Raw genomic sequence first — 25,922 nt, 5'->3', positions numbered from 1 at the left:
ACCATGTCACTCTCAGAAATCTGCAACTGCTCATTCAAACTTCACGGAAACCGCTCCCTCGGAGTTTATGCAACCGATGTTTATTTAATATCCACTCTGCTTAAGAAGCGGGGCTGTTTAGTCCATATTGTTGTTCCTCCTATGGGGCTGCAAAGCTCTTTAGTGCCTTGGGTCCAGTACTCCCAGAGCTCCCAGGGACTAAACCTTCAACCAAAGAGTATACATGATGGGACTCATGGCTCCAGCAGCATGTGTAGCTGAGGATGGCCTTGTTATCATCAATGGGAGGAGAGGCCCTTGGTCCTGTGAAGGTTCTATGCCCCAGTATAGGGGAACGCCAGGACCAGGAAGTAGGTGTGGGTGGGTTGGTGAGCGGGGGTGGGGAGGGGGAGGGAATAGGTGGTTTTCGGAGGGGAAACCAGGAAAGGGGATAACATTTGAAATGTAAATAAAGAAGATATCTAATAAAAGAAAAAAAGAAGAAGGTGAGTTGACTTTTGGTGTCAGACAATGAGTGCATGTAAACTGATAAATTTAGTTTTAGCAAAGTTGGATTCTCTCAGATGAAAAGTGGCAGAAAGATAGGTATTCCTTTTTCAGAATCTGAAAGGAGGAGACAGCTGAAATGATGCGAAGTCAACAGGTCTGTGGGTTTGTCTTTCTGATGTCAACAGATGAGTGTGTTTCCAAAGACTGAGAATGCGCTGTCGCCTAAAACCAGCAGCTGAGAAGCACGTGTACCCTCAGACCCAGCCAGTTTACAGAGTTCAGTGAGGGAACTGGCCCAGAAGGACTGACCTGGTGCCAGCTCAAGGGGAGAAATCCAAATTCCAAAGACACTCCCCTCACGGGACTATGAAGCCATCTTTAAGAGGCTCCAAGGACAGAAGTCACTCCCATAATTATAGTCCTGGCAACTTGAGCTCTAGGTCTATTTTTGCTTCGCCTTTACTCTGGCATCCCCAGAACCTCAGAAAATTTCCTGCTCATGTTAGGAAATTCTTTAGGTTACATTTTTAGTTACAATTGTGAAGAAATAATTTGTCACTGTTTTTTTATACATGGTAGAATACGTTTATGAACTATCTTGGTGGTCTTTGGCTACAATGGTGTGCAACATCCAGGCCAGGACTTTATCCTTGCTGGGATTCCTTAGTGTGCTCCCCTCAGTAAGATCCTAAATGTGTTATTTTACCTAAATGGCTTGCATACCCTTGCCATGCAGCTCATTATTGGTATCATAATATCGACACTATAGGACAGGAGGAAGTGTTGTCATATGATTATCTCTAAGTCATAGCTTCAGAAAGGACGCTCTAGTTAAACTCTACACTTTTTTTTTTTACCCCCCCTGCCACCTCCACTCATACATACTGATAATTTTGGTGGCTGAACTATCTGTCTATACACCAGCTTATTAAGGATTACTGCTCTTGCAATTCTAAATTCTACATTTTATCTAAAGATGGCATAAGTAAATTACAAGTGACACAGGAGACTGAAAAATTAAAAAAAAAATAAGCCAAGTATGGTATTCACACCTGTAATCCAAGAACTCAGAAGGGAAGGACTGGAGGATCATGTGTTCAAGGACATCCTGGCTGCAGAAATAGTTCTGTTTAAAAAAAAAAACAACCAACCAACCAACCAACCAACCAACCAACCAATCAAACAAGCAAAAAGACTAGGGAGATGGCTCAGTGGATAAGAGTTCTTACTGAGAAAACATAAGGACTTGAGTTTGAATCTTCAGACCCCACATAAAAAGCAGGTGTGGCTGTGTGCATGCCTATAACACTGTCCCTGTGACAGGTAGAGACAGCTTTACTGGGGCTTGCTGGATTTTAATCTACCTTCAGGTTTAGTGACAGACCCTGTCACAAGGGAATAAGGCAGAAAGTGATAGTGTAGAACACCCCCCAATGTCTTCCTATGGCCTGGACTATCATGCAGGGCTGTATACACACATGCATGTATATACCATACATGCATGCAGAAAAGAAAAGATTAAAAACAGAAAAGGCAAAAGTGCAAATTTTTGAGCCCCAAACTGTGAAGTACTTATGTGTTTGGAGATTAGCAACTTCCTGCATTTTAAACAGCAGGAATGGGGTCACTAACTTTCTCTGTTCGTGGGTTTAGTTGGTTTGCTCACGAATCACTAAGACTTTAATAAACATGCTGTGTTCTGCAGCGAATCATGCAGCAGGGGTAAGGTCAAGGGTCAAGTGTGTAGTAAGTGACTAGAAATAACCCCATAGTGTTTTATGTACTGTCGGTGTCTATTCATCTACTGTTTCTTCTGCAGAAAAGGCATTTCAAATGACTCACAGAACCAGAGTTCAAGGTGGAAGGTGGTGTTTAATGGGTCCTGCAGTAGCATTTGCACATGGAGATCAAAAAACCTAAAAGGAACATTTCAGTTCAGAGCAGTTGCTGCAAATGAAATTGGACTTGGAGAATATAGTGAAATCAGTGAAGACATTACATTAGTGGAAGGTATGTCAACATATCTGTCTGTACACTAATTTATTACATAAATATTTAGTGCCAAAGATAGATACATACTTATTAGCAACAAATATGAACAGATGAGGTGGATGAATAACCAACGACACAAGCTACTGAATGGTTCAGTTTACCTGGTGTATTTCTTCTTAAAATTTCATTTTTAAAATTTTGATTTCTTTTGCTTCTATTGAGATGATGTTTTTCTGTGTAACAGCTCTGGCTGTCCAGGAATTCACTTTGCAGCCCAGGCTGGTCTTGAACTCTTGAGAGCTGGAATTAAAGGCATGTGCCACCATGCCTAGCTTTAAAACATCATTCTTATCTTATCACTTCTCAGCAGTAGGTGGCCATTCCCGACCATCTACCACCACCCCAATTCCATGCTCTTACACAGACTTCCAAGAGTGTCTATTATCTGCCCTCTGTCTTTTCGGCCATACGTAGTATCTACTTTCTACTGTTCTCTTTTACCCGAGAGACTTAGAACAACTCTGTGTCTTTCTTTCTTTCTTTCTTTCTTTCTTTCTTTCTTTCTTTCTTTCTTTCTTTCTTTCTTTCTTTCTTTCTTTCTTTCTTTCTTTCTTTCTTCCTTCCTTCCTTCCTTCCTTCCTTCCTTCCTTCCTTTCTTTCTTTCTTTCTCAAAATTTTTTGGATATTTTCTTCATTTACATTTCAAATGCTATCCCGAAAGTCCCCTATACCCTTCCCCTTCCCTGCTCCCCTACCCGCCCACTCCCACTTCTTGGCCCTGGCATTTCCCTGTACTGGGGCATATAAAATTTGCAAGTGTGTCTTTCTTATCTACCTGTTCCATCGAATCCCACCTTAGCTTGTACATTGTATTTCTTAACATCTATGTAGTAAAAACAAAAGAAAACCAACCAACCAACAAACAAAAACCCTGACCAGAATCAGCTTGGTGATTTAAGAGTTTATAATTAGGTTGTACGGCTCAGGTTATGGTACACAAAGAAGGGAAGGTAAGTCAGGAACTCAAGACGGGAAGCCAGAGGTAGGAATTGAAGCAGAAGCCACACAGAAAAGCAACTGGATTGCTTGCCTCTGAGCTCACATCTGGGTTCACACTTCCTTATGAATCCTGGGTTCAGCTGCCTGGGGTTGTTGGTATCAGAGTGAGCTAGGTCATCCTCCATTCATCAGAAAAAAAATGCCCCCATAGAAATACCCATGGACATCTGGGTGAGGCAATTCTTTAATTGGAGGTCCCTCTTCTTGGGTGTGTCAAGTAGACAACAAAAGTAATCAGGACTTAGAGGCTGGAAACTTGAGTGACACATTTGCTTTTTCTCTCTTTTTAGTCAACAACTTCAACTGATTTCAATTGATGTCAATTCCTCTTTTTAAAAATATCACATTTACTTCTTTGCTTATGTGCACAGGTGGACATTTGCCTGCCATACTAATATATGTGCAGGTAGAAAACAACTTTTAATTGTTGGTTCTCTCTTTCTATGTGGGTCACAGGGATCAAAGTCCAATTGTTAGACTTGGTGGCAAACACCTTTACTTGATAACCCAGCTTGCTGGCCCATCATCTTAATTTCTCGTTGATGAATTCTCACATCTCTATTTCCACATTGGCTTTTTTGGTTTAAGATATACTTTCTTGTCTGTGCGCTCAGCGTAACCACACTGCTGACAGTTTAGCTCATGCACAAGAGGATACTTAGCCCATCTTTGAGTAATGTGAAATGACTCCACTTACTGATTTCACTGTGGCATGTGAAGCCTCCTAGAACCTGTCCCCACCTCTATGTGATCAATGTTCCTAGCATTTGTTCCTGTGACAAAAACCATCAGACTTAGCAAGTGTCTTTACCCACTGAGTCATCTTGATGGTGCAGAAGCTTTATGTGAAATGTATGTATAAAATGCAAATAATTTATTTTTGCCTTAAGTATATCAATTATGCAGGACAATGGGCTCATTTAAGTTAGGCCTTGAAATTAAAGGCTAGTGACTAGAAAGGGAATCTCCATAGTAGAAGAAGAAAATCATTTCCCACAGTTTGCTGACCTCCAAATTCATGTCCTGGCAGTCAAGTACATGTACATACACATACATGCAACACATACACACAAACACATAGGTAAATAAATGCAATATAAGAAATTTAAAATGTCCAGGAGAGCTTGCTCAACAGTTTAGAATACTTGCTCTGGCAGAGGACCTGGGTTTGAATCTTATCACCCACATGGTGGCTCATAGCTATCTGTAACTCCAGACTCACCCGGGGATTTGATGTCCTCTTCTGACGTCCACAGAAACATCATGCACATGGTACACATATATACATTCCTACACATAAAAGACAAAACTGCCATTATATGTATTCATATTATAGTCAGTCTTGGCTAGATAATTTCTGAAAAGACCCGAGGAGTAAATGGTTTAGGTTTCACAAGTTACATCTGCTCTCTGTAGCTGCCCTTCTTCTTTCTCTTCCTCCTCCTCTTCTTCTTTTCACTTCTTCTCTTATCTTCTTTCTAAAATTTTTTTTTAAATGTAAAATGTATTCTTAGCTCATTGGAAGTTTTAAAAAGTGACACCAGGTTTGTCCCACAGGCTGGGGTTGGCCAAGCTGGGGCCTGTATGCTTGTTCCCTCTGTTAAACAGCATACCACCAAAGAGGCTCACCTACATTTTCATGTTGGTATTCCTTAGATTAGTGGCTACAGAATGAAATGGGTTTGGAGATCTAATGGAACATAATAAGTATCAGCTACTTTTAATACATGAGGGTAAAGATTTCTTTGTTCCAAATTCCTTAAACGGATCATCATATTTGGTTTGTTGTTGTTGTTGTTGGTGGTGGTCATCATAAAGTAGACTGGTTGGCTGTGGTTCAGTGAGATGATAGTGACATAAAAAGGGGGGAAGCAGCAACTTAGATTTTGGCTGGGTACAGACTCTCCACGTTGTTAATTGCAGACTGCCAACTGCTGAGCAACTAGCTCATAGAAACTTCAGAGGAGCAGGCTCCTGCTGGCTTGTGTGTGTGTGTGTGTGCAGGCGTGCGTGCTTGTGAATAAATGGGACAATTTGGCTTTTTGTGTGAATTAATTTTTTTTCAAACTTCTATCTTTAGATGGTGTTTGGATAACAGAAACAAGTTTTATACTTACTATCATAGTTGGGATATTTCTGGTTGCTACAGTCCCACTGACCTTTGGTGAGTATCATAAATTTTACAAGCAGGTAATAAGTTGTTTATTAGATCATACTGACTGATTTATCTTTCAGATTATCTAATTTACTACATGAAACATGACCTTATTAAATAAGTTCATAAAGTTCACACTATTGTCCTTGGCTGTCTTTTCATAGCCACTAACTTCTATTTTTTTTTGTTTTGTTTTTTGTTTTTGTTTTGATGAAGGAATGTGTTAGTTTTCGTTCACATAAAGGTTTATTTTGCCTCACAGTTTTGAAGGCACTGGTTAATGAGCAAGTGTCCTTGTTGCTTTGGGTGTATGGCAGCCCCTCATGGCAGGAGTGTGATGTAGTAATGTCCACATCTCACAGCTAGGAACAGAAGAGAAGGAGAATGGAGCTGGGGTCCCATCATCATCTCCAAGAGTGTGTTCCTCATACAAGAAGTCCTCCCTCCCAATTAGGCCCTAACTTCTGTATCCCAAAGCTGTTAAGCTGAGAGCTAGGCTTTAACATGTGCACCTTTGAAGAATATTCTGGACATAAACCATACCATGGGGCAACTGTCTCATAGCGAATACACCAGAGTATACAATATAATGAGATATAACTATTTGTGAAGACACTCTATTTTAGTTTGCTGTAAAACAGTGTTTGTTTCTGATTGGCTATCTCAAGTGTTCTGTGACTTGTAGGTTAGAATATAAATAAAAGTAACCATAGATACAAAGACAGTGTAGGATTAATAGGAGTCCAGTGTGAGTCACTGGTTGGGATAGCTTTGGTCCCCAAGCAGACAGTTCAGTTTGGAATGAATGGGGCCTCTCACAGGAGACCCATTTCTGGCCTGTAGGACTCCCTCTTGCTGTCTGATGAGTGACAGGCTTACTTCAAGTCCCTGTTCACTTACAAAAAATCAAAAAGCAGCAGAGTTAGGTCAGATAGCTATTTCCTCTAATTTATTTTATGTTAATATGTTGTTATTCCTTAAAGCACTCCCACTTTTTAATATTTATTTTAATTATGATAAAAAACACAGAAAACCCAAAATAGATTATGAAAAGTTGGGCCTGGAGGGATATCACTGTGATCACACATTCTGGCTTAATCCTGTTGTGTAATAAATGTTGACACATCACATTTGTTCAATTGCCCACGTTTCTTGGTTTGGGTTATAAGATATATTAGCTTTCCACCTACTGTTGATACTGAGAGTGCTCCATTACCCAGAATTACAGGAAGGGTGTGATACCAGAAAAGAAATTCTAGCACATATTCAGAAAGTTGTGGCTTATTGTATTTATGAGAGAAAGTTACAAGGGTAAGGCAAAGGAAAAGCTACAAATACAAGGTTGAGTTCTCTCTTTCTAAATAAATAAATAAATAAATAAATAAATAAATAAAGCTACTATTTAATTAATTTTCCCAGTCATTATTTTTTCTCCAGAGTGTTTGGAGGTAAAAGGTCTCAGACAACACTGTGAACCTGAACTGAGGTTTCATTTTAAAAAAAAATCCACCCAGCCATTTTCTGAGTGGGAAACCAGAGACGGACCTGGCTACAGAATCCATCAACCTGGCCAGTATGAATTAAAGCTTGCTTCAAACTTGGAAAAAAAATCCACCCAGACATCACATGTGACTCCTTCAGTTAGGAGGGGTAGCTAATCTTTTGTGCAGAGCCTGCTAGGATTTTAACTTGTGGTTCCAGGGAGTCTGCACATGGCACAGCTGATGCCTCCAGAGTTTCATGTCTGACTGTGGTATATTTGGCAGTTGGCATACAGGCTTGTCTGCTTGTCTGCTTTCCTCTGGGAGGCATGTTACACGAGGAAAACTTCATCTCACCTTTGCTTGCTTATTTCTCCATCACCACTGCTTCAGCCATGACTCTCGTGGATGAAGATGAGATCATTTCAATGTCTTGTGTGCTTTCGAGACATCCCGCAGATCTCTGATATTCTCAGGACATGAAGGTCTTTATTGTGTTTGGAATTTGTAGACTTTGGGTGGAGCTAAGCTAACTCAGTTTTTCCTTTTGTTGGTGGCATATATGGTTTTACCAGTAGGAATGTGTGAGTGCATGAGCAAAGACTAAGTTATTAAAATAACGAAAAGTAGCAATTCTTTAGGAATGGCATTGTGCTGAGGGCTCTGTAAAATTGAAACAAAGGCTTAAAAGTAAGTCCTGGTAGTCTATGAGAGGCCATATCTGATATGCAGCATGAACCTCATGTCAGGAAAAGAAGTTACAAACTCTACTCAGTGACTCCTGGGGCTCATCCTTTAATAATGGAGGTAAGACATACATGTTTGAGAAGACACATCAGGATGTTGTGACATGAGATGTGGGTTACAGTGACATGGAGGAGCACTGACAGCCACAGTTGGACTTTTAGGGTTTTTGGCAAAAGACAAGCAGATTAGCCCAAGAGTGAGGCAATGTCTCTCAATGAGGATGCCTGGATAAAAGTGTGTGATGCTTTGAAACGTGTGTTTTTAAAGGTGCTGGGAGCCTTCCTGTGCAGTCTCCCTAGATGGAATGCTATCGAGTAAAACTCTATTGTCTCAGATATGCAAAGAACTATGAAAAAAGGTTGACTTTTAAACATTGATTTTGGGGTGGGAAGCAGAGCTGCCTAACATGTAGAATAGGCTGGTTTGGAATTTGTGCTCCTGCTGCCTCAACCTCCCAAGGACTCAGATTCTGGGTGAGCACCCCATGCAAAAGTTAAAATTTTTAATAATCACTTTCAAAGCATTTTTGCTGATCTTGATGCCTGTATCAATATATAACACACATAGGTAGTCTTACTGACAAAATTGTATTTTAATCTTTCTCAAAGAATTTTTTTATCATTATAGAAACTGAACATGATGTAGAAAGGGGGAAATACAAGTCACTCATGGTTCTCCAAGTAGACAGGGCCAATGCTGCTGCTTATTACAGAAGTTTTCTCCATATATATATCTGAACAACAGATATATATATTCTTTTGTACATATTTCTGTCTCTGCATTGCAGTGAAAAAGTATTATAGAATACTTTGAACAGGGCTGAGCTTTCATTTTGAGGAGGCCACCCAACTCTGGGAAAGCTAAACATTTCAAAGGGGGTATACGTGTTTCATGTGTCTGCATACGAGCATGTGTGCTTATGTGTGTACATGTACCTACATGTTCACGTGAGTGTACATGTGTGTGTACACATGTGTATATGTGTATGTATGTATGTATGTGCGGAGGCCAGGGGTCAATGTCAAAAGTCTTTTTCTATCCCCATCCACTGAACTTTTTGAGACAGTCTGTCACTGAGCTGGAGCTCACTGATCATCTAGGCTGGCTGTCTAGCGGAACCCCGAGATCTGCCTGTCTGTGACGTCTATCTCCAACACTGGGGTTATAGATGTGTGGTACATACTCCGGGTTTCAGTGGGTGCTGGGGATCCAAATCTGGGTCCCTGTGCTTGTGCAGTAAGTGCTTTGTTCACTGAGCCATCTCCCCAGCATACACATGTCTGCCTTACACATCACATTGAAGATGGTTTGCACTTGATCTTAGCCAGAGGGCTGAGAAGAGAGAAACGTGCCATTGTGTTGGAAGTGTTCCTTCAGATCTACCGGGGTGTGATGGCAATGTCTGGATGCACAGGCTGTTTTCATTAATAATTATTTTGCAAGTTTTAAAACTTAGTTTGGTTTTAACTTACAGGTAATTTTGAGAAGTACATTCTAATGATATGCTTCAAAGTTTACTTGCAGTTGTAAGGGATATAGTTAATTCTGTGATTAAAAGCATATGACTTTTGTGGCTGCTGTATGGAATTTTACCCAGACTTAATTTAAAGAAATTTATTACAGGAATGTTTTAAAATCAAACTGGTATTCTGCCAACAGTGTTTAGACACATTTGTGTGCTTAAAACACACTTCCATTTCTTAAGGGGGAAAAAAAGCCATATATTACTTAATAAATTGTCTGTTTTCTTTGTAGTCTGGCATAGAAGCTTGAAAAGTCACAAAGCTTCCAAGGAAGGCCTCTCGGTTCTCAACGACAACGACAAAGAGTTGGCTGAGCTTCGAGGTCTGGCGGCTGGAGTGGGACTGGCCAATGCCTGCTACGCAGTACAGTATGTGGCCCAGGCCATCTTCTTGGATCACATAGGCAGAGCATAGGCCCAGTGACAAGGGTGTCCACATATTCCCACATTTGCCAGGGATTTTCAGGTGTTGCTGTCGGTAACATTTGCTTCTAGTCTCAGATGTGGTTTGGGACAAAATGGTGAACTCTGTGGCTATCCCATAAGAAAAATAGAGACAAATCCATTGTCTCCCATTGTTTCATTTTGATTCAAAAACCAACCTAAGAAGGAGAAATTATTGTGAAAAGAATGAGTGGTAACGTAATTAATTGAACTGGCAATAGAGACTGAGGAAAGAAAGGGCTGGCATGTATCTCACTGTTCCACCGTAGGGGCTGATCACTCACAGTGTCTCTTTAAGGCCGATGAGTTTGAAACCTTCATTATAATTAAGGAAAATAAGTATTTCTCTGCATGAGATACTATGTCAGACTCTTTGTAAAATGAATCCTATGGTCATAGGTCTTGCTTTCTGAAATCCACAAAACAGGATTTATTTATTTTTATTAATTAGTTATTTTATTCATTTGCATCCCACATGCTGTCCCCCTCACGATTCCCCTTTCAGACTTCTTCCCCAATCCTCCTTCCTCTTGTCCTCTGAGAGGGCACCCCTGCACCGCAAAGTAGAATTTAAAGTAGATACAGACGTGAATCAGATCAGCTCTTCCGAGGTGGTTTTTTTGTTGTTTTTAGAAAACACTGTGAATCTGATATTTAAGTTTCTTCCTGGGCCTGGAGAGATGGTTCGGTAGTTAAGAGCATTGTCTGCCCTTCCAGAGGACCAGAGTTCAATTCCTAGTGCCTATTATGCCAGCTTACAACTGTCTGTAACTCTAGTTCCAGGGGACCAGACACCCTCACACAGGCATACATGCTGGCACAGCACCAATTGATGCACATAAAATACAAATAAATAAATCACTTAAAAAAAAGGATTCTTGCAAAACAAAACAAAACAAAACAAAAACCTCAACCAGTACTTAATTTAGATTACGTACCAACAGCACAATCTTCCCAGGTGTAGACTGGACTTTTGAAGGCTAAAGTGGTGGTGGCGGAGGAGCTGATTTTTGGTTATAGTAAATCCTGTTTGGCATGAGAGCAGGTATGTGAGACAGATGAAGTGAGTACTTCAAGGGCCCAGCTGCTTCTGTTGCTATTTTCTTCGTCTGCAGTAGCTTTTCCCTGGATCTGCAACCTAGAGCATTTTATAACTCCACGTTTTGAGAGGAGCAGCTGCAATAGAAGCCTTGGGGTAGCCTTCACCTTCCTGTTTCTATAGAAATGTCAGTGTCCAGGAAAGTCTATCAGCTCCGTGTAGAAGCTGATAAAGTAGGAAAGTGTTGGAGCACAGACCTCCTCACTACCCTATTCGAATGTGCAGTGCCGCCAAGCCAAGCACCAAGATCTCCCGATCTCTTTCCAAATACAAACATGCAAACTTTAGGCCCTTGGGGAGAACAAACATACTCTTTTTTTATTATTAGATATTTTCTTCATTTACATTTCAAATGTTATCCCCTCCGAAAATCCCCTATCCTCTCCCCCCTCTATTCTTCTCCTCCTGAGAAGGAGCCCCAGTCCCCAGCCCAAGGGGCAGGTATCTGACTTCCAGCACTTACAAAGGTAGAGAGGTTTCCACCCTGTGTCCTCTATTTCTTGCCTCACCCCCCTCTCTACCCAGTACCCTCACAACCCACTCATTCCTGCTTCCTGGCCCAGGCGTTCCCCTATACTGGGGCATAGAACCTTCACAGGACCAAGGGCCTCTCCTCGCACTGATGACCGACTAGGCCATCGTCTGTTACATATGCAGCTAGAGCCTTGAGTCCCTCCATGTGTTTTCTTTGATTTACAGTACTGTTCCAACCCAAGAAGAGATTGAAAATCTTCCTGCCTTCCCTCGGGAGAAGCTGAGCCTGCGTCTTTTGTTGGGAAGTGGAGCTTTTGGAGAAGTGTATGAAGGCACAGCTATAGACATCCTAGGCGTGGGAAGTGGAGAAATCAAAGTGGCAGTGAAGGTAATGTGACTCTCCAGACCCCGTCACAGATCTGACTATGTAAACATTCAGAACTACTGGTTGAAAAGAAGTCTTCTAGCACAGTTAACAAGATGCGCTGCGTGTCTCACAACAGAGTTTCCATCTGCTTACTAATAATGAGAAAAATGAGAAACATTTAAGGTGATGAATATGCTAGTAATCTGGATTTGTCCATTACCTAATGGACATATAAATCATACAAAAAATCATACAAATAGTTTGTCAACTAAAAATATAGGGTAAATCTGGGGCTGGCAAGTGGACTCACTGGTTAAGAGTGCTTGTTGCTGCTCTTACAGAGGACTTGGGTTTTGTTCCCAGAACTTACATAGTGGTTACAATTACCCATCTGTAACTTCTGGTCCAGGGGGTCCCAACACCCTCTTCTGACCTCCAATGGCACCAGGCACACATGAGGTACATATACATACATGCAGACAATATGTACACACACACACACACACACACACACACACACACACACACACTAAAATAAATGAACATTTAAAAAATAAGACAAAATATAAAGAAGAATGTAGAAACCTGTCACCAGCTACAAAAGCAAACTTTCCCATTATTCTTTCCCATTTCTTACATAGGCTTTGGAAAAAGAAAATATATTCAGGCTTTAGGCTACTACTAAGGCTATTAATTAGGTAAGACCTGGCGGAGTTTTCTTTCTCATTGAGAATACTCTGAGAGGGGGATCGATTTGTAGAATCCTTGCCTAGTACTTTAAGAGCACCAAGTTTGAGTCCCATTACTGCATAAAACAAGGTGTGCTATGCATGCTTATATTCCCAAGAATACAGAGGAAGAAGCAAGAGCAATAGAAGTTCATGGTCATGTGTGGCTACATATGGATTCAGAGGCCAGCCTGAGCTGCATGAGATAGCATCTCAAAACAACAAAAAGAATCTATTTCACATTAACTAGAACTGTACAAAACATTCTTAAGGAATCAGGCTAGAACTTGGAATATTTTCTCAAACTTGCTAGCCATGTGGTCTCTGTTGCAACTAGTGAATTTTCACCCTGGAGCTCAATCAACTTCAGTAAATATGTAAACAAATGAGTTTTTTCCACTAAACTTTACTTATAACCATTGAAATCTGAATTTCCTATGTCATGAGATAGTATTCTCTTTCTGATTTTCCCAACCCTTTAAGAGCATAGAGGCTGATCTCAGTCTCTGTGTTGTATGGACATAGTTGACAGAACATAGAGGCTGTTATAGACATAGGTTCCAGACTGCACCTGCACACAGGCTGTGGTTGCCACAATACATTTGATGCATTTTTTTAGGGAAATACTACATAGACTCTCATATTTTGATATCATTTCCTTTTGATAGAGGACTGAACAATCTTATATAATTAAATATCATGATCACTACTTAATAGCAATTTCTGCTTTAAGGATGGCTAATCTATGTTGGTAAAATTCTCTCCATTTCCAAATTATAGACTTGAAAATTCCTTTAACTTCCTCTGGTCTGAGCCCATTAAGTACATATTCATTTTCTTATGTGTTGAGATAACTACTGGCCAGCACTTGTGCCAAGTGAGTGTTGCCATTTCTGAAATCTTTTTCTACTTTATTCTTGCTTTCTGCTTCATAAGGACAGGGTGAGTGCCAAGAGTTAGGAAGGCATCATCTTTGTATTAGGACCAGGGAGAGGAGGTAGGGTACTTTATGTGTATTGTTCAGAAGTTTGCTATAAACCTCTCCACCACACCAGTTTCTCTCTTTTGTTTTGTTGCCTGGAACTGAAACTTAATGGCAAAGGGATTGGAGAACCAGCTTAGGATGACCTCCCGTGAGTTATGACGAGAGATTGGAGACTTTTGGAATAGATTCTCACAATTAACTTACATGTATTGACTAGTAACAGGCAACTTTCCTCAAAAAAAAAAAAAAAACTACAAAGAACTAGGGAGTGATTTCAACTAAGGTGGGAAAGTAGTCACTGAGAAGAAAATCTGAAAATATGCTAACACATTGATGCCCAAATTAGTGGGTCTTTAAATTTTTTTATATAGTTCCATATATGGAGAGAGGGCTCAACCATTAAGAGCACTGGCTACTCTTCTAGGAGATGTGGTTTTGATGGTCAGAACTCATATGGCATCTCACAACTATTTGTCATTCCAATCCCAGGGGATCCGATGATCTCGGCTGAATTCCATAGGCACTGTGCACTTGTGCTGTACCAACATACCTATAGGCAAGAGTCATACACATAAAATAAATAGAAAATATAGTAATTAAAATCCCACAAAATAAGAAACATTGATTTTTCAGAGGGAACTCACATTATTGCTTTTCAACCCCTTACCTAGTTCACTGAGATAGTCTTGATTAAACAGTAGCAAGAGTGGTAGTTTTAGAAACCACATACAGTATCAATAGGTTAGCACAGATCATATTGCATGCTATATCTGTTATCTAGTTCTAGATCTCAGAGTAGATATTGCAAAAAAGAAAGAAAGAAAGAAAGAAAGAAAACAAAAACAACCACACACACACACACACACACACACACACACAACAACAAAGAAAATGAAACAAGCAACAAAAAAAGTAAAACAAAATCTTGACTCCACTAAGCCACTGGGCTCCCAGTGTCTGACTTCTGACTTGCCTCCATTTCTCACAGACCTTGAAGAAAGGTTCAACAGACCAGGAGAAGATTGAGTTCCTGAAGGAGGCGCACCTGATGAGGTATGGCATAGCTCATGCAGTGATTTTCTCTGACAAGTATGGATACAAAGATTTCCTTTCTCTTTGCATTTTTAACACCACAAATGACCTAGTAACAATCAGATCGTCCTGAAAATAAATGTGGACAAAAAACTTTAAAAGGAAACACATCTGTAGCATTAAATATCTCATAGAAGCCAATCTTCAGAGCCTGGGTAGGCAGTTCTCAGGCAAATGGTCTTCCCATCTCTCATCTTCAATTAAACAAATTCTGAAGCTCTTTTGCTTTTACAATGTGCCAAATTCTTAATGAGGTCAAGCAGACCCAGAAAGAATGTTCTTTTATGTGTTCTGAATATGTCTTGCCTAGAACTGGTCAGCAAGGTTCCAGCAGGTGGCAGTCATGAGAACTACTCAAGGACATCTTAAGGAGAAGCAGCAGGCAGAGGCTCATGGAAAGTCAAGCTGGGTCCTCTAGTTAGACTGGGCCTTACTCATTCTGGTGTCTTCACAACCCAGAGGCCCAAACCTGAGGATCTGAGTTGTTTCCCTGAAAGGGAAAGGACATTTGACAAAATTGTGATGACACAGACATGCTTTCACCTATCTCTTGAAGAAGGCTATTAGTCAAAATTGCTTTCTTTCCCCATCATAAAACCCATATGGTGAGAAACATTATTTTTTTATAAACCCCTTCTATTCTACTCAGATGCACTGGCCACTAGGGGTTGCCATGTTCTCTCCTTAAGGCCAGCACATGGCACATAGGCAAGCTTTTTCTTCTTAAAAATCAGTGAGGGCTTTGAAAGGATGCTCTGGGTAAAGAACTGCTCTGTTCCATGAAGACCTCAGCTGGGACCACTATCACTGCCATGCCATCTGCCTTGTGTCTTTTCACCTTCCAGCAAGTTTAATCACCCCAACATTCTGAAGCAGCTGGGAGTCTGTCTGTTAGGCGAACCCCAGTACATTATTCTGGAACTGATGGAAGGGGGAGACCTTCTAAGCTATCTGCGCAAAGCTCGGGGGACAACGGTAAGTAGGCGGTGGCACCTGTGGTATTGGCTTCCTAAAGCAAATCACTAGAACTTTCTGTTGATTTTCTTCAAGTTCAATGCACAGTAGTTTTAGCTGGTGGAAGATACTTTGAAGGCAGCTATAGAAAGAAAGTGCACGTTTTCTTCCTATTAGATTAGGGTAATTAGAACCCTGAGCTAATACCGGAGTCTGGTTTTAGTACTTAATGAGAAAACAAATCTCTTATAAACAGAAGGGCACCCTACCCCCAGCACAGGAACCATGTGGAATTTCTCTGTCTATCCCCAACATATATTTCCATTGTTAAAGTCTACCAACCTTTGCCTTTGGATGGAGCTGCTGTCCTTGATCTTGCTGGGATCAGGGATAGCTTGCCATCTTCAGGACAATAGAGCTATTTACATTTTCCTTTGTCACATTTTGCCCCTCTTATTGAAAGTAGATTTTTTTCTCATATTGTATATCCTGAGTATAGTTTCCTGTCTCTCTATAACCCCCAGTCCTTCCCTTACTATCCTCCCCAGATCCACACCATTTCTGTCTTTCATTAGAAAACAAACAGGCTTCTAAGGGATTATAATATAATATAATAAGATAAAGCAACAACTATCAGATTAGAACTGGACAAAACAAACAGGAGGAACCATTCTTACCCCGCACCCCCCAATGGCATGAGAATCATTCAGAGACCCACATTCAGGAATCCCATTAAAAAAAATTCTATATGCAAATGATCTGTAGTGTAAAAAGTGGTAAAAATGTATAGACAAAATAAAAATTAAGATAAAATAGAATAAAAGCCCTGGGAAGACAACATGAGACAAGAAACCTCCAAAGATGTGTATGACCTCAGTAGAGGTTGGTGGCTTTCTGTCGCCCATTTTCTCTCAGCCACTTATTGTTAGTCTATTTTCCCAGTGAGAAAACTTTCATTTTCTGTTTTCTTAAGATTTATTTATTATTACATGTAAGTACACTGTAGCTGTCTTCAGACATACCAGAAGAGGGCATCAGATCTCATTATGGATGGTTGTGAGCCATCATGTGGTTGCTAGGATTTGAACTCAGGACCGTCGGAAGAGCAGTCAGTGCTCTTACCCAGTAAACCATCTCTGCAGCCTGAAAACTTTCATTTTCAAGCAGTTATTTGTTGGGAGCCGCCCTCACATTTGCCATTATAAGATGGCGCTGACAGCTGTGTTCTAAGTGGTAAACATAATCTGCACACGTGCAGGGGCAGTTTTCCCGCCATGTGTTCTGTGATGACAACTGGGCCGATGGGCTGCAGCCAATCAGGGAGTAATACGTCCTAGGCGGAGGATAATTCTCCTTAAAAGGGACGGGGTTTTGCCATTTTTTTTTCTCTCTCTTGCTTTCTTGTTCTTTCTCTTGCTTTCTTGTTCTTTCTCTTGCTTTCTTGTTCTTGTTCTTTTTCTCTCTCTTGCTCTTGTTTTCTCATTCTTTCTCTCTCTCTTGTTCTTGCTTTTTCTCTCTCTTGCTCTTGCTTTCTTGTTCTTGTTCCTTTTCTCTCTCTTGCTCTCTTGCTCTCTTGCTCTCTGGCTCCTGAAAATGTAAGCAATAAAGCTTTGCCGCAGAAGATTCCGGTTTGCTGCGTTCTTTCCTGGCCGGTCGTGAACGCGGGTAAGAGTTATCAATTGGAGATAGCTTCTGGGTTAGGGATAGAGGCTTATGTCTACTTCCCCTTTCAGCTCTATGGCCTATATCTGACGCAGATCCATGCAGGCCCTGTACATGCTGCCATGGCCTCTGTGACTTCATGTGTGCATCAGTCCTGTTGATTTGTACGTCTTGTTTCTTGGTGTCCTCCAATGGATGTCTTTTGGTATTTGCCTGTTTTCTCCAATGCTCTGCCTATGCTGGTACCCTGTGTTTTTCATTTTGAAGGGAAATCTATGCACTTTCTAAAATGGAAGAGACTTTAACACAGACTTCCTCACACACCTGCCTCACCGCCCCTACCATCACACAGGAGGGATTTTTCCCGTGTTATCCAATGGTTACTGGACTTTCCCACATCTCAGCATCTGGGTTTACATCTGTATGAGGTTTCGACATTACATGCAGTGGAGAGAGCCAAGCATTATGATTGGAGGACTTGATTTCATTTTCCTCATCTGTGGGCTAGTTCATAAGCACTGTTTGATGTTTTCCTCGTCATTTGCTCTCTGATGGAATTGTAACATAGAATGTTACAATAGAATACATAGAATTGTAACACAGAATAACATTGTAACTCAGCACTTTAGTTTATTTCTTCAACACTTCCTCCATATAGGCAGTGGTGGTGCTTGCTCCAGGATAACCATGGTTTGCTATCCTAGGACTTACTGCACTCTCATTTTGGAAGACAAGATGCTGTTGGGTGCTGTGTCCCATATGACAATACCACACATGCGTCATCCTTTTGTGCTTACTCACTTGTGACCAGTCATGGCCATACAGGAGTTCTCAGAAGCACTATGCTAGAATCAGCAGCATGGATAACTTTCTTGTCTCTGATGTTTTGCTGGGATGGCAGCATAAATATTAACAGCAGTGAGGCCCTGAAATGGTTGCTTAGTTTTTTTACTTTGGGACAGTCAGCTCTCTTACCCATGAAATGAAGGATTGAAAAAAACACTTCCTATTTCATTTTATTTATTTTTTTTTAAGTTTTGGTGTTTTAGGATCATACTGAGATGAAAAACATGAAATAATTATGTAAAAGGAAACATGATGTTTTCCAAATGCAGTCAAATTTACCAACTTCTCTTTGGGTTGTAATGGTAGAACAGCGGAGAGTGTGACTTTTACTCTAAAGGAACTTTTCACATGGCATTTTATTAATAAATATCAAATGGAAAATTTCAAAGTTCTTGCAGGTAGGCCATAGTTATACATTGTCTGTGTCTTTCTATGCCATTCATGTAAGGGAGGAAACAGAAAAAGCAAGTACCATGGAATACATTGCTGGACCATGGAGGAAGGAGTGTAATTTTCAGTTGGGGAAAGCTGAGGTGGCTATACATTTGCTACCTGGAAGACTTAGTGTGTTTTGGAGAAAACCAAGGCAGGAGATGTAAGAGTAACAAACACTTCCTCATTGAATGATTACCATTTGCAGGGATAGACCTTCATTAAGCTTTAATATGACTCGAGAGTTCAGCAAGGTACAAGTGGCAGGTGATGGCAGCATCTAATGTTAAGGGGGCAAATATAGGGTGGGGGTTGGGGTACTCCAACATGTTATAAGGGATAAGAGACATGGTTAGGGATTCAGGCAGGCAGCATCTTGGAAATTGTATTAGAAGGGTGCTCGTACCCAGCATGAAGTTTAAGAGTCATAAAGTGTTTACAAGTAAAGTGGGTTTTGCTCACAGGGTTTTGTTCACACAATAGCTCGTCAACCAGTCAGGATATCTGACAGGATTCAGACATAGGCTGTGACATAAGTATATCATGGATCCAATTTAGAAGGGGTATTAATTATTCAGTGCTTGCTATATATAAGCTATGTTACATATCTCATTTTCAATCTTGAAAGGTCAGTTGAATGAATACTAAATTCATTTTAGATATAAGAAAATTGCCTTCTTACTTAATTTAAGCAAATTCAAGGAATTAGTAGTAGAACTTTATTTCAAATCTACAGATATAGTATTCGTATATTTTCTGCCTGAGCTTTTGAAATCCAAATAAAGACTCCTTTAGAACAGCAGGATATAGTTGGTGAATCAGCCATGGGTAGAGAAGAGCCATGGGGTCAAGGCAGTATTCTGTCCTAGAATATGAAGATGTCCTCCACTTTTGTGACATGAGCAAAGCAATGGGGCAGCCCTTGGCAGCACCTTTGCATGAGTAACTGACAGACTGTAAGACTGTGTGAGGTTGGGAGTCATGGGAGATGCTCAGTGAGAGGTGTGGGCAATATCAAGAATAAGCGTCTTTTCTAGTGAGGAAAGAATAGGTTGGAGAAAAGAGGAGGGTTAAAAAAAAAAAGCAGATGTAAGGAAGGGCAAACAGTTGAAAAGACTAAAGTGCCGCTTCTGAGATGAGAAGCAAAGGGAAAATTAATGGGCATAGAGAGAGTCTGATGCAGTCTGGGGCTGCCATGAGGCTGTGCCCAACATCTGATAATCGGCTCTACAGGAAGTGAGGCAAACCAGGAAGCTAATGAAAAGACAAGATGCTGGACATGTGGGAAGTCTTTGGATGCATCAGATTAGGGATGATAAAGGCCTGAACCAAGGTAATTGCAGGGATATGGAAAGGCTCAATGTATGACTGTGGCCCCCAGGCAGCAACTTTGAATTTTCACCATGTGCTACTAATAAAAATTTGACTGGTTTTGTTTTCCACTAGAATTCCTTGCAATGAGTATGAGCTTCTCTATATTTGTGATGGCTGTTATAGATAAAAAATAATCTAGAAAGATGATATTTCTAATAATTTACTTGGGGGGGTATCTTATGAAGAACAATCTTATTGTCCTGACTAAAATATTCAAAAGGGATTAAACCAATCATTAATCTAGCTAGCATGGGTTATTAATTTTAAGTTTATTGATAATTCTATAAGATCAGATACCATTCATTTATTAAGCACTTATTGTATGTTAGCAATATTATATGCCTTATTTTAAATCTTGTAAAGTCCATTGTACTAGACCCATTTTACATACAAGTAAAGTGCTTAATTAATAAGAAAACTTAATTAATAAGAAAACGTATGGCAGAACTAGATTTCAAATTTACAAATATAGCTTGCTGCCAGGTATGTTTGTATGTTTTTCTCTTGAGTTCTTGTAACCATAAAAAATTTCTTTAGCGCATCATATACGAGTGTGCATACTCACATATGCATATGTATTCATATATATTCATACGTATGTGCATGGACTTTATGCCAGGCAAAAAATTACATATAATGTTTCCTCTATCTCTTATAGTTTCATGGTCCTTCACTCACCTTGCTTGACCTTGTAGAGCTGTGTGTAGATATTTCAAAAGGCTGCGTCTACTTGGAGCAGATGCACTTCATTCACAGGTACTATGAGATTCTAGATATTCAAAGCTATTGGGTAGTCACGTGACAACCATGTGTAGTTTGGGAAGCCCACACTAGAGAGCTAAACACATTCATTACAAAGCAGCAGTATTATAGTAGAGAGTCTCTGTACTAGTTACTTTTCTCATTGCTGTGAGAAAAGCAATGTCCAACAAATGTAACTTAAGGAAGAGAGAGAAGGCTTATTTTACTTATATTTTGAGGGAACGGTCCATCATGGTATGAGAGTCATGGCATCAGGGGTGTGTGGTGGCTGGTCACATCAAGTCTGTATTCAGGAAGAGGAGGGGAATGCATGTTGGTCCTTACATGACATGCTCTTTTTTATTTAATCTTGAACTGTACCGTATAGCTGTCCACAATTAGAGTGGGTTTCTTCCCCCTCAACCTACCCAATATGGAAACCCCCTTACAGACATGCCCAGAGTTCTATTTACTAAGTGATTCTGAATCTTATCAAATTGTCAATCAATATTAATCATCAGGTGTCTCCCTTCTTTCCAGACCTTCTAGCCTTGTATGATCTCTGGAATATTTGTTTATCATTATCAAATGTAACTTCTATTTTAGGGATCTGGCAGCTCGGAATTGCCTTGTATCAGTGAAAGACTACACCAGTCCTCGGGTAGTCAAGATTGGTGACTTTGGATTGGCAAGAGAAATCTATAAAAATGATTATTATAGAAAGAGAGGGGAAGGCCTGCTTCCTGTTCGGTGGATGGCTCCTGAAAACTTGATGGACGGAATCTTCACTTCTCAGTCTGATGTATGGTGAGCTAAATAGGACACAGAAAAACAGGGACAAAACCTGTTAAATATCAGGATGTCTATCTGGTTTTGTTCTTGTTTTTAAATTGTATTTTATTTAGTCTCTCTGTCTTTCTCTCTCTCTCTCTCTCTCCCTCTCTCTCTGATATGTGTATATGTGTGTGTAGGGAGCTCTCTCTCTCTCTCTCTCTCTGATATGTGTATATGTGTGTGTGTAGGGAGCTCTCTCTCTCTCTGATATGTGTATATGTGTGTGTAGGGAGCTCTCTCTCTCTGATATGTGTATATGTGTGTAGGGAGCTCTCTCTCTCTCTCTCTGATATGTGTATATGTGTGTGTAGGGAGCTCTCTCTCTCTCCTCTCTCTCTGATATGTGTATATGTGTGTGTAGGGAGCTCTCTCTCTCTCTCTCTCTCTCTCTCTCTCTCTCTCTCTCCCTCCCTCATGTGTATATGTGTGTGTAGGGAGCTCTCTCTCTCTCTCTCTCTCTCTCTCTCTCTCCCTCCCTCCCTCCCTCATGTGTATATGTGTGTGTAGGGAGGTTTAGTGACTCACCTGAGGCTAGTGGTCCAGGATAACTATTATGGATCTCAGATCCTTTGCACCGCTCTCTCAATTCTTTCATAATGGATCTTAAATTCTACACGAAATAGACTCATTTATTTCAAGCATTTTGCTATTCGCGAAAGGTGTAGATATTTGTAGCTATGGTGTATACAAAAGTATTTATATTGGCAGAAGTCGTACTTAATAACGTTTATGTGCCCCTAATACCTCCTGCAGGGGATGCGTCATCCCTAGTTTATAAATAGACTTGAAGCGTGGATCATGAACACATGTAGGATACTGGGGGAGTTGGGTCTTGAGACTTTGAGTTTTGCTTATTGGTTCCCAGCTTTTGATTTGAGCTGCTAAAAGTTTGTAGATTTGTTCAGTGAATTTTAAGCCACAGGAGAAATTGTGTAGGAGAAACTTTATCCTCAGCAATCTGTTTTCATTTATGACTTTCTTCTCCGTGTTTGTCATCATTTTATCCTCTTCACATTCAGGGCTGGGGGAGGAAATGGTGACAAGCTCTCCTGCTCACCTCCCTGCATGTGCTTTTGTGCGCTTGTATCTCTGTGTACGTGTGCGCCTGTGCTGTACGGATGTCTGGCTCTTGGTGTGTGTGCCACCACCCCAAGCCTTTTTATCATCTTTGAAATGTGGTCCATCCACAGTGTCTTTCTTGTTCCACTTTTTTCTTAATATCAACCTCCTTTTAAGTCTCCTATTTGCTTTTTATAAGGCCAATAATGCCAATCACAAAGTAGCCCCTGTAGCCCCAGGAATAATGATGTTGGAGAAGCTACTGTAAACCCGATGTTTGTAATAAATATAATTAAAGAGAACCCTTTAACTTCCTAGGTCCTTTGGAATTTTGGTGTGGGAGATTTTAACTCTCGGTCATCAACCTTATCCAGCGCATTCCAACCTTGATGTTTTAAACTATGTGCAAGCAGGAGGGAGACTGGAGCCACCAAGAAATTGTCCTGATGATCTGTAAGTTAATTATGTTAACGTAAGCACCCCCAAAACAGAAACATGTGCATATGTAGTCTTAGGGCTCCCTGGTATGGCTTGTTAAAAGAAAACCTGGGATTTATATATTTGTACATCCCACATAAAATATAAACTGAGGGTGGGATTTAATTTACTCAATACATTATGGCTTTTAAAAATATATATGTGCTGATTACACTTCAATACATATTTTTTGAGAGTATAATATATCTGTAGTCATAGTAAGTAAATTTAAATAAATATGATCTCTCCATGTGTGCATGTGTGTGTATACATAATTCTTCATTTTACTTTGAGAGTCTTTATTTGGATACTATCTTAATCTTTGCCTTAAAATAGTGTATTACATAAAAATATATTAGTTAAAAGTCCAGTTGTCTTTTTGATATAGCTTACGCTGATCAATGAGATATAGTATTACTAAAAATTGTATAGACAGATTTGTTTATACACTTAACCCAAAATTACTGTGACATACAGTAACACACAACTATAATTTAATGTTGTACCACACAATAAATTGGTCAAACTAATTCTGGCCACTACTGAGTTCTAATAGTAACCTCTCAAGTGTGAGTGATTTGAGCTTGATTACAAAAGAAAACTAATTCAGTTATGCTGAATACATATTCACTTCCCACAGACAATAGCAACAAAAATATCAAGCCTTGTAGCTTTTTCCAAAGGGTGTTTTACCCAAAAGATTAATAAAAAAACAAACACACAAAAACCCCAACAAATAATGAGGAAGTATTACACATACATTGCCATGCCAAACATCATGTATACACAGAGATCTTCACGCCAGGGCCACAGCTTTTGTACATCTTGGAATGTACTCTGGATGAGATGGTAGAGGCAGCAGTCAGATGGCGAGCCAACAAGTAATAAAGTGCTAAACTGTGTGGTACAGACAAATGCAAAAGGAATTAGCAGTATGCGGATGCACACCATGGTTGCACTGCCTTGACTGTGCTGTGTTATTTCGAGGACTATTTAGACTTGAGCCAAGGAATGATTAAGAGCTGGGCACCTTGGTTGGCTGTGGTACTGGGGGATGTTTCTGCATTATTTCAGGCTTCCACCTAAAAGATATAATTTATCACAAGTTGCTGATTCAGCCTTTAGACCCTTCAGACATATACACACTTGGCCACATTTGACAGCAGCACCTTAAACTGAATTCTGAGTCTTTTGGGGGGATAATGGGGAAAAATCTTTAACTTAAATAAATTATACTATACATTTAATTTAGAACTGGGGGGGGGTGAGTATGCTCAAACATTCAATAAATTTTAATTACACAGTTGGAAAATTAATCACTATTTTCTACCTCTTACTCATATTTCAAACACTCAGAAATTCATTCTAGAATTTTAATTACACAATGTGTTCCTTATGCTCTTATAATTGTGTCTTTGACATTATTACCTCCCACCAGAAGTATGCAACATGTCTTATCATAATCATGAAATACTTTTGGATATGCTTTTAAGAAATAGATTATTGAATTATACTTTTCTCCTGTGTTCATTTATTTTTTTGGATGATGGATCTGAGGACAAATTGGTCTGTTGTATCTCAGATTTTGCTATATTCAAAAGTATTAAAATTCAGGGGGAAGGAGTACTAGAATGTTCTTATTAGGAGTCTGGGGGAAAGATGATATTTTGTGTATTCTCAATAGAATACATTATTGACCTATTTTTTCCCTTTTTTAAAAATCAAAAACAGATTCTTTTTCAGATGATACATTCTGGTTATGATTCCCCTTCCCCAGTTCCTCCCAGATTATTTCAACTCCCCACCCATCCAAATCCATACCTTTTTGATTTCTCTCATTAGAAACAAACAGATGTAATAATGAAATAAGACAAAATAAAAACAAAATAAACTGATCGGGCCAAAACAAATGAACACGAAGCATCCTTCAAAGAAAAGCACAAGAGACATAAATACATTCAGAGGCACACACGCACAGCAAATACAGAAATCTCATAGAAACCATAATATATAGGCAAAATACCTGTAGGGAAATAAAAAGCCAAAGCATTATGGGAAAAAGTAAAACAAACAAGCAAAACCCTCCAAAAATACCATTGAGTGTTGATGTAATTTTTATATATACTTTCTTGAAACCAAGATTGCTCATTGGTGGTTTTGAAATTAATTTGAACATCATTTAAAAAGCGAGAAATACTTCCAACTTTGTGACTCTGCAAAACACTGGGAAGAGTTCAGCTGCCACGGAAACAAGCTGTACTGGGAAGTAGAGCCCTTGTGCCATTCAATCCGGCCATGGCCTTAAGTTGTCATGATAAAGATTAACTACTCTCCTTGGAGCCCAGGAGGAACTAAGTTTTATTTGAAGTATGTCTCTGAGATCACAGGCCCAGCTTAGAGGCTGAAGGTCTGTGCTGAGCTACGTTGCAACTTCCATACACCACCTAATACTCAGCACCTGGATAATTCCTGGGGCAGGTGAGCTCTGATACCCTGCTCTCCTCAGCTATTGCTGGAATGTGGAGTTCAGAGCATTCCTGTATTCTGTTTGGAGGCTCAGGTGTACAGAGGAAAGACCAGTCAATGGTGTTCTCTTCAGATTTTACTGTGAACAACCACCACACCGTTCCTGTGAAGAAATAGGATCAAAGGGAAATTCTGCTGTAAGGAAGAGCTTTTTGGGGCCCTGTGATGGACACTTCACAGTGACAGACTTGTTGCTGAGACCCTCAGATGTAGGACATAACAATGGCAGGCTGTGGAGTTGTAACATTATTTCGACTCTTAAAAATAACCAACTCAATTCCAAGTCTCTCGAGGATTGAACACAATGAAAAGAGGGATTCTTGAAGTTTGTATTTTATGTGTCTTATTTAAATAGTTACAGACACTTGCCTGCTTAAATGTAA

The 25,922-nt window shown here is 40.0% G+C and overlaps 1 protein-coding gene across 6 annotated transcripts in view; it reads left to right on the top strand.

Annotated features, from left to right (window-relative positions):
* Window positions 1-25,922, top strand: part of Ros1 (Ros1 proto-oncogene) — a 150,536-nt gene that overhangs the window by 107,736 nt on the left and 16,878 nt on the right. For 5 of the 6 annotated variants that reach the window (XM_017313858.1, XM_017313855.1, XM_011243147.2 and 2 more), the window contains 9 exons: window positions 2,309-2,499; window positions 5,621-5,704; window positions 9,679-9,814; window positions 11,688-11,850; window positions 14,531-14,595; window positions 15,480-15,609; window positions 20,561-20,658; window positions 21,250-21,450; window positions 22,855-22,989. In XM_017313858.1, the coding sequence (XP_017169347.1) occupies window positions 2,309-2,499; window positions 5,621-5,704; window positions 9,679-9,814; window positions 11,688-11,850; window positions 14,531-14,595; window positions 15,480-15,609; window positions 20,561-20,658; window positions 21,250-21,450; window positions 22,855-22,989 (1,203 nt within the window). Of the gene's footprint in view, window positions 1-2,308; window positions 2,500-5,620; window positions 5,705-9,678; window positions 9,815-11,687; window positions 11,851-14,530; window positions 14,596-15,479; window positions 15,610-20,560; window positions 20,659-21,249; window positions 21,451-22,854; window positions 23,017-25,922 lie in introns of those variants that run through there. The other variant, XM_017313857.2, reaches the window with a different exon arrangement.

The sequence above is a fragment of the Mus musculus genome, chromosome 10, assembly GCF_000001635.26.
Source record: "Mus musculus strain C57BL/6J chromosome 10, GRCm38.p6 C57BL/6J".
In the NCBI taxonomy this organism is placed as follows: Eukaryota; Metazoa; Chordata; class Mammalia; order Rodentia; family Muridae; genus Mus; species Mus musculus.
Note: the sequence above shows the minus strand (reverse complement) of the source record. Positions and strands in the feature narration are given on the sequence as shown.